Source organism: Alosa sapidissima, chromosome 9 (assembly GCF_018492685.1).
Source record: "Alosa sapidissima isolate fAloSap1 chromosome 9, fAloSap1.pri, whole genome shotgun sequence".
NCBI classification, from domain to species: Eukaryota; Metazoa; Chordata; class Actinopteri; order Clupeiformes; family Clupeidae; genus Alosa; species Alosa sapidissima.
Window position 1 is genome coordinate 5,996,107 of NC_055965.1, and position 10,000 is coordinate 6,006,106.

The 10,000-nt window shown below is 46.3% G+C and overlaps 1 protein-coding gene across 1 annotated transcript in view; it reads right to left on the reverse strand.

The window, feature by feature from the left end:
- Positions 1-3,792: 3,792 nt before the first annotated feature.
- The window catches only part of LOC121719858 (alpha-1,6-mannosylglycoprotein 6-beta-N-acetylglucosaminyltransferase B), a 61,094-nt gene continuing 54,886 nt past the window's right edge, over positions 3,793-10,000 (reverse strand). The window contains exon 8 of the mRNA XM_042105649.1: positions 3,793-3,837. Within this exon, the coding sequence (XP_041961583.1) occupies positions 3,793-3,837 (45 nt within the window). The remainder of the gene's footprint in view (positions 3,838-10,000) is intronic.

Sequence of the window (10,000 nt, forward strand, 5' to 3'; positions counted from 1 at the left end):
AGAGAGCTTTTTTTTTTTTTGCAGGCACTAAAAAAAAGTTTCCCGAAGTTTCCCGAAGCACTTTCTCCAGCTTTTGTCTAGCAATTCATAGGCTTCTCGGACCAAACACACCAAAAATAGGGATTCAGCCCGCGACAGCAAGAACCATGAATCAAACCAGAACTAATACAGTGTTTCCCATATAATGCCCGTGGTCTATTAACTCTTGTTTTATAGCACAGACAAATCAAATTTAATTACAATATGGGAGGCAGATGGGAGGAGAGCTGTTCAGGGCCAAGGCACATTCCAACCCCTGTGTGAGAGATGCAGAGGGACAATCACTGCACGATGCTGCCTGCAGTTTTAGCTTTACCACTCTGTGTGTCACACACACCACATCACACCACACCACACACACACCACAACACACCACACCACACCACACCACACACACACCACACACACGCATGCTCGCACGTGCGCACACACACACACACACACACACGCACGCACGCACACACACACACACACACACACACACACACACACACACACACACACACACACACACACACACACACACACACACACACACAGAGGCACTGGGCTACAAGAATGGTTCATATCTATCTAGAGTCTAGACACCCTCCAGAGTTAGGATGCCGCAGTTGTGCAGTTCAGTAAAACCAAAGCACAGTGAACACAAAATATTGTGTGTATGTAAATAATCTGTATGCATAAGCAATCCCATATATGCAGAGCTATACTATGTGGTTAAGTTATGTTATACTGTGCTATACAGTAATATAGTTTGCAGTAGAATAGCATTTTTCTAACCTGACAGCTACAGCAAAACTAAGCCAAGCATACCAGCAACAAAAATAAACCAATCTGTCAGCACAGTGGATATTTCACTATTTCACAATGCTAAATCTTTTGATATGGTGGACCTGCCACATGCCTTAATTGAGTTCTCTAAGATTGAATAGGTGTATGGTGTGTGTGTGTGTGTGTGTGTGTGAGTGTGAGTGTGAGTGTGAGTGTGTGAGTGTGAGTGTGAGTGTGAGTGTGAGTGTGAGTGTGAGTGTGAGTGTGTGTGTGTGTGTGTGTGTTTTATCAGTAGGACACTCTCTGGCTTTTTGGCACCTCATTCCTATGAGCTTATGTGGCTTTGCTCTGCTCTCTAATAGAAAGTCTTTGTTCAGTCTCAACACAGATGTCTGGCATGCCAGAGGCTTCTCCAACAGAGAGCTACAGAGGAGGGAAGGAAGGGTAAAGGGAACAGGAAGTGAATATATACTCCTCTCGAATAAATCCACCCTCACCTTTTACACCGCCGCAATAACAAACATTCCCCCCTCTCTCTCTCTCTCTCTCTCTCTCTCTCTCTCTCTCTCTCTCTCTCTCTCTCTCTCTCTCTCTCTCTCTCTCTCTCTGTCTGTGTCTTTGTCTCTCTCAGTGCCTTCATGAGGCTCATTCAGCGGTGTGTGAGTCCATTGGGGAGTAGCCACTGTGGGGTGGGACAGTGGAGGGGGATGAGAGAGGAGCGGGTTTTTTTTTAGACTTGTGTCCCTCCCCGAAGGGCCTGTTCCAACAGGTGACAGAGGGAAAGGTGCTAAAGGAACACCATCCTCTCTCTCTCTTTCTCTCTCTCTCTCTCTCTCTCTCTCTCTCTCTCTCTCTGTCTCTCTCTCTCTCGCTCTCTCTCTCTCTGTCTCTGTCTCTCTCTCTCTCTGTCTCTCTCTCACTCTCTCTGTCTCTCTCTTTCTCGCTCTCTCTCTTTCTCTCTCTCTGCATGCTGAAGATCAAACCACCTCTGCCGTGGTACACCTGGGGATTCAGCTGGGGAAACAGGGCTGCTGCTCTGACAAGAGAGGGATAGAGAGAGAGAGAGAGAGAGAGAAAGACGAGTCGAGTCGAGCGTCAGAACACAGAGAGGTGAGAGATGAGAAGCTCAAAAATACACCAGGGTACAGCACACCTTCAGTACCTTACTTCCTCATGTACAGTATGCCTTAAATCTGAGGGATCTCTCTCTCTCTCCCTCTCTCTATCTCTCTCTCTCTATCTCTCTCTTTCTTTCTCTATCTGTCTATAAATGTGCATACCTGGAATGTTTTATTCTAAACTCACCTCCCTTCTTCCCATGCTAATACATGCACTAGTCTCTGGCTATGGGGAAAGATAAGCTTCTTTAAAACATCATCTTAAATGTTCCAGAGTGTTCATGGGTTCCCTTATGGGTAACAGCAGACAAACTCAGTTCTTCTGTCTTGCAGTCGGAGACTAACTAGAGAGGGCAGCGGGGGAGGAGAGGAGTCTGGGAGAATGGGCCTCTCAGTGTTGGCCAGGCAGCAGTGACCGAGCAGGCGAGACGGAGTGTCCAGCCGGCGCTGTGGGGTATCAGCGGCGCAGCAGAGTGTGGAGCGGCCCGGGCGCTGGGCAACAGAGATAAGTCATCGCTCGCGCCAGAGCGCCGTCACCGGCCTTGATCGCGGCCGACGCGTAGCGTGGCTGACGGTGGGTGACCTTGGCGCCGGGTGACATATTTGTGTGTGTGTGTGTGTATATGCTTATGTGTGTGTGTGTGTGTGTGTGTGTGTGTGTGTGTGTGTGTATGTGTGTGTGTGTGTGTGTGTGTGTGTGTGTGTGTGTGTGTGTGTGTGTGCGTGTGTATGCGTGTGTGTGTGTGTGTGCGTGTGTGTGCGTGTGTGTGTGTGTGTGTGTGTGTGTGTATGCGCGCACGTATGTGCGTATGCGCGTGCGTGTGTGTGTGTGTGTGTGTGTGTGTGTGTGCGTGTGTGTGTGTGCGTGTGTGTGTGCGTGTGTGTGTGTGCGTGCGTGTGTGTGTATGTGTGGAGGTTACTCAGGCGTGGACGTGGGGCACAGGAACAGCAGGCTGCTTGGCAAAGAGGTCTCTATGATGGCCTGTCAGAGAGCCGAGAGCCAGCGGCTAGCTTAGCTGGACGCGAGCCCCGTCCGAATGCTAATGACGCTAAGAGACAGAGGTCGGGTGAGGGGAGAGGGGTGAGAGGAGCAGACGAGAGGAGAGGAGAGGAGAGGGGGCCAGAGGAGGAGGAGGAGGGGGGGGGGAGGGCAGATGAGTAGAGGTGAGGAGAGGAGAGGGGGCCAGAGGAGGAGGGGGGGGGGGGGGGGGTGAGGGCGGAGGTTGAAGGGGGGGTCAGCCACACGGAGCACTGAAGAAGCTCATCGTAAAAACTGCATCTGGTGTTTAAGGGGGCGTCCGCGTGATGTCGGGCAAATCGCTGCCCCTGTCCAACCCTCTCATCAGGGGGGCACAGATGTCCAAGAATGACCCACAAGCCGGTGTCACCCCTCAGTCCGCCTCCCCCCCCCCCCCCCCCACCACTTCCTCAGCACCCCCCACCTCCATCCCCAGCTGGCGCGAGGGCACCTGTGCCCCCGTCACGTCACAGCTCCTGTCAGCCTCGCCTGGCACCGAGCGGCCCAGTGCGACCCCAGGTTAAAGCCCCCCCCCCCCCCCTGGGTCCACCCAGCCAGCCTCTCGTCTCAGACACGGCTCACTGGACACCTCCGTACACCCTTCCTGTGGCATGCCGACTCTAGCATGGCACATTAGAGGGAGAGGCCACACACTGATTTCAAATAGTAAGCACATTATAAGAATATAATAAAGAATATCAAGAATGTCAGTATAATGAAAGATGAAACAAAAGTGCAAATCACCGTCTCTGGGTTTGACATGCAAAACGGAAAACAAAAGCCGAAAGCCGGGTGGTAGGTAGAGCGCCCAGCATGGGGAGAGCAGGCTTCTTATCCCCACGCCAATCAACAGTCATCTGGCACACCTGTGCACACCTGGGCCCTGATCACCTGCCACAGAGAGAGGGAGAAAGCACAGGCACACAAGGGGGCAGGAGAGCCGTCAGAGTCGTTAGACTTCCTCAGAGATGCCCCATGTGGCTCCATTGGTATTCCTCGCCACGAGATTCAATCGCGCACTCGCTCGAGAAAATTCATTTGCGCCGCGCTCATTTAATTGTCTCAGTGATGTCTTGCTAATTACAGTAATACAAATAAGCTCAGTGAAGAGGAGTTTACACGTCTGCGTAGGTCTGGCCCACTGACACGAGACCAACAGGGAAACAGGAAGAAGGAGAGGTGGAAAAGGAGAAGGAGAGGTAGAGAGGGGGAAGTGGAGGTAGAGAAGGAGAGGTGGAGAGAGAGGAGAGGTGGAGAGAGAGAAGGAGAGGTGGAGAGAGCAGAAGAGGTAGAGAGGGAAAAGGAGAGGTAGAGAGAGAGGAGAGGTAGAGAGAGGGAAAAGGTGATGGTGAGGTGGAGGTGGAGAAGGAGAGGTGGAGAGAGAGAAGGAGAGGTGGAGAGGGAGAGGTGGAGAGAGAGAAGGAGAGGTGGAAAAGGAGGAGAGGTGGAGAGGGAGAAGGAAAGGTGGAGAGAGAAGGAGAGGTGGAGAGGGGGATGGAGAGGTGGAGAGGCATCTCAGTGCTCCATTTCTCAGGCTCTGCCTCTGACAGCCACGTCAATTCAGGAAATGAATTAAAAACACTGGAGCCTCATTACTAAGGAGACGTATGGGGAACTGCAGCCTTCTGAGGCGATGATAGCCTGCCCACCCACACCATATTAGAAGATGAACGTACAGAGAGGGAGATATGGCTGAAAATATAAGAGCCTGAATTTGCCTTTCATAAAATGCGACCGCTGGCATTTAGCAAAATCTCTGTGACCTTCAGCCATTATATACATATATATTGATTCAGCGGGGACTGTCAGTTAGAGCCTCCGTCCACACATAGATGATAAAAGGTGAAAATCTATCTTTTGGCACATCATCTGAGGATGATGAGAGGACGCTCCACCTCCTGCATTTCCTTCCACAAATCAATATTTGTGCTCAGGAAAATATGTTGAAAACATTTGTTCAATGTACCAGAATGCTGCTCTTTTTTTTGCTACCGCGTAAAACTGACCCAGGGTCAGGAACAAGGGTACATTCATTCATCAGGGGAGCACTCATGTCCTCCACACACAAAAGAGAAGGAGGGAGCGGGTGCCGCCAACGCATTTCCCCAAGTACCCCAGAGAACAACACCACTGAAGGACTACCATCTCACTCTGCCCCTGTCTCTTATGCTCTCTCTCTCTCATCTCTCTCTCTCTCTCCCTCTCTTGTTCTCTCTCACTCCATCCTGCCATGGTGGAGTTGCTTCCCACCCCTCAGAGCTAGGGCTTTTGGCAACCCCGCTGTGAGCAGCCAGCATTGAGTCGTCCTCAGCCCAGTGCCCAAAACACGCCTCCTGCATCATCCCAATTCCAGGAACAACCATCAATAAACAAGGAGAGAAGGAGGAGGTGGGGGGGGTTAGACCAAATTGAATCAGGGAAATCTATTGCATTTCAATGACAAAAATCAAGCCAAACGAAGCAGAATACAAAAGTCCTCCTAACAGCCATCAGAGGAGTACACAGAGGAGTGAGGGAGGGAGGGAGAGAGAGAGAGAGAGAGAGAGAGAGAGAGTGAGTGTGTGTGAGTGAGTGAGTGAGTGAAGTCAAAAAAATATGAGCTCTTAATAAATCAAATCGTTTCATTCATTTGGAGTGATCAACAATGACACCAAAGACATCCACACGTGTGTGAACACTTCAGGAAACAACTGGGATATACTACAGGGAGTAAAAGAGGAGGACCTGCCTTATTTTTTATTTTTATTTGCTGAGGAAAACTGTCATGCTAACTTTTCTAGCCCAGCACTAGCAGCTACCTGGAGCATAAGAGAAAAGGGAAAACCAAGGAGACAATATAACAGCAAAACCAGCAAAGAAACTGAACTGCCAAACCCACATGAAGGCCCTGTGGATCGTGGATACTCTTGGACTAACAAAACACCAAAAATATACCAAATCAAGGTAGGACTTGTTTTAAAACATAGACACTGACCAGTGACCTTGGAATAATAATAATAAAGGTTAAACTAGCCATGGAAGCAGCCATAACAGCTTTAGAATGTTCAGAGACACCAACGGCAGTTGATATGCAAATGAACCCCACTGGAGTATCCAATGAATGCCAGCGGAACCTGGATATGCAAATGAGCTACCCCACAAATGTAACAACTGAGACCAAAGAAAAAGCTCAGAGCACAGCTACTAAAACAATGTCCAGAGACACTCAGGGCAGACTTTACACATTTGAACAACAAGAGAGTGAAATCAGATCTCCTCTTCTATACAGAAAACCCGGAAGCCTGGCACTCAGCCCTAAGAAAGACCTACAAAGACTTAAAAATGTCAGGGAATAAAGTAATGAGACAGCTCTACTTAGACACCACGCCCAAGTTTAATATCAACCTCTATCACAGTGGGACAGTCATGATCCAAGGACCTGAGTCCAGCCTAAACAGATTTGAGCAGGACTTTGAGAGATTAAAAAACTTAGCAGAAAAAGAAAAAAAAACGGTCTTCCCCCACAAACAGAGAGGACCACTAAAGCACCAGCCCCTGTTCCACCATCCCCTCACTCAAATCCAGCCGTGCACACTCCACGGACCCCAAGGACCCCTATATCTGTGCAGCGCATTGAGGACTGCATGTCCCTATTAGAGTCCGAAATGACAGAGATCAGGGAACAGAACCTTTCTGAGAGGGACGGCATTGAGAGACTAGAGAGACAGTTCAGACAACACAGAGAGGAAACTAAAGTTACCATCGACCACCTGAAAAGCAGTATCAGTGAACTTCACAAGAGGAATCAGCCACTAGAATCTAAGTTCTTTGAAACAAGAGAAGATTTGACAGAAAAAGAAAAAGAAATTAAACACATACAAGAACAGCTTTCACATATGACATCAACAGAAAAAGGGCCAACAACAGAACAGCCGCATCAAGAGAGCACCAACACCAGTGGAAACCCCCCTATTCAACTCCATCCACAGCACGCCCCACCTTCACACCAACCTGCTGAGAGAAACACCACCATGCCCTCTACATCACAGCTGACATCAAATCCCCCCAAGAGGAATGCCGCAGCACCCACTAAAACACCACAACCAGCTAAGAGTAACAACCTGCTGCCCACCCCACAAAGACTTCCCCACAAAAAACAGTCATGCTCATGGACTCCAATGGAAAACACCTGCATCAAAAGCGGATGTTTCCAACCCACAGGACTGCTAAACTATGGTGTCCTACCACCGCAACAGCACTGCAACACATTGAGCAATTCGATATGGAAGCTCCGGACAACTCACTGATCCACACCGGCACCAACGACCACAGAAATCCTGCTGCCTTCTATTAAACACGACCACATCAAACATGGAAGAAAATCTGGTGGAATTATAATCTGGTACAAAGAAAAACTTGCAACTAAATTGAAACTAGTAAAAAAGGGTATAACACATGCATGGCTGAAACTCAAAAAAAGCACATTTAACTGTGACAATGATGTATTCATCTGTGCAGCCTATGCACCACCTCATGATTCACCATATTATGATGAGGAATTCTTTAACAGGCTCCATACAGAAATTAACAGCTTCCAGGCCCAGGGAAATATCCTTCTGTGTGGGGACTTCAATGCCCGTACAGGCACACAGCCAGACTGTATAGACCCAACAGGAAACAATCACATATTCAATAATCTATCGGCCACCCTCACCCCCATCACAATGACCAGGAATAATCCTGACAAGACCATAAACAAAAATGGTAAAGAGTTAGTGCACCTCTGTCACTCCTTAGGCCTGTACATGCTTAATGGTAGGATCAGAGGGGACTCTTTAGGAAGGTTCACATATTGCTCAGCTCTTGGGACTAGTGTAGTCGACTATGCCATTACTGACATGGACCCATCCTCCATAAGTGCATTCACTGTAAGACCACAGTCTCCCTTTTCAGATCACTGCCAGATAACCACATTCTTGAAAAGCATGAACGACAAAACATCTATACAAATCCCCTCCAAATTAATCCAATTAAATCAGAAATATAAATGGAAATCTGACAGTGTGACTGAATTTCATAAAGCAATCAATTCGGTTGAAATTACTAACAATATTAACATGTTCCTTTTAAAACAATTCAGACCCAATAGTGATGATGTCAACCTGGCAGCGGAGGAAATCTACAATATATATATATATAACAGAGCCGCCAAAATGGCAAACCTGCTGAAAAACTGTAAGAAAAGAAAACCATCAAAAGAAAAATGGTTTGACCATGAATGTATAGAGAAACGGAAAAATCTCAGGCAATTATCAAACAAAAAACACCATGACCAAAAAAATACCTGTCTGAGACAAAATTATTCTGAAGCCCTAAAAGATTACAAATTAACAATTAAAAAGAAAAAACACCAATACTACAACAAAACGCTACAAGAAATCGAGGGCTCTCTCCAAACCAACACTTTCTGGGAGAGTTGGAATCATTTAAACAATTCCCCACCAAAAGAATTGGCAATTCAAAATCCAGACACCTGGAAAACATTTTACCAAAACCTGTACAAACCTATGCCAGATGACATCACTAAAGAACAAAAACATATCAAATTAAACCTTCAAAAGCTTGAAGAGGCCATTTGTGTTCACCAAAATCCACTTGATCACAGCATCTCAAGTGATGAACTCATAAAAATCAAATCCCTGCTCTTTGCGGATGACCTGGTGCTGCTGTCGGCCACTGAACAGGGCCTACAGCAGCACCTGGACCTGCTAGAGCAGTACTGTCAGAACTGGGCCCTGACAGTCAATTTGGATAAATCTAAAGTTATGATCTTCCAGAAGCATCCCAGACCTCAGGGAACCAGACACCTCTTTACTCTAGGTAACACCGCCCTAGAGAATGTTACTTCTTATAACTACCTTGGCTTAAAAATTAACGCCTCTGGAAACTTTGGTCTTGCAGTAAATGCACTAAAAGAAAAAGCACGACGAGCATTTTATGCAATAAAAAGTAATTTTCTTCAAATAGATATACCAATTAAAATCTGGTCCAAAATATTTGACACAGTCATTTTGCCAATTGCACTTTATGAAAGTGAAATATGGGGTCCACTCAGTAAGCACGACTACTCTAATAGAGATAGACTTCTCTGCATAATCTGTCTGCCTCTTCACCCCCTCCATGTTTGGTACTGTCTGTCCACTAGCCACTTGTACCACTGTCTTTATGCCTCACTGTTTGCGTGCTATATTAGCACATTAGCACATATGCATAACCCCCCCCCCCCTCCATGCCACAGCCGAACTGTGGCCACACTTATACATTTTCTTAAATAGTTAAATATATAGATATATAGACTTTACTTTACTTTATTTCTGCATTGTTGCACTGTTGGACTTACTCATTTGCACTATCACCATGACCACTATCACCATTGCACTACCACCATGACACTCATTCACACAGAGCACCTTAGAGCACCTTACCATACCTTACTATGCACAGAGAATCACAGGCCCAGTCCCTGCCTCAGTCATTGCAAGCGCCTCTGATTGATTAATCACCACTATGTGGATACTGTTTTTAGAATTGATTTAGATTAAGTGTTAGTTAGTATAATTTGTATTTTAGTATATTTTTTATATATTGGATTAAGTGTTAGTTAGTATAATTTGTATTTTAGTATATTTAGCATATTCTTTATCTTCTACTGTCCTTACTGCTTAGTTGTGTTTTTATATTATATACTTTAATTACTCTTTCTGCTGTTAAAGAATGTGTTTGTGTTGTATATATGCTGCTGAGACCTTGAATTTCCCCTGGGGATCAATAAACTATCTATCTATCTATCTATCTATCTATCTATCTATCTATCTATCTAGATGGGACAAACACCCAATAGAAGCCCTGCATGCTGAATTCTGTAGAAATTTGTTACATATTCAAAGAAAAGTACCCACAAATGCTAGCAGGGCAGAATTAGGCCGATTTCCACTATTGATTAATATCCAAAAACGATCACTAAAATTCTGGATTAATCTAAAATTAAGCCCTCAAAATTCACTACATTTTAAAG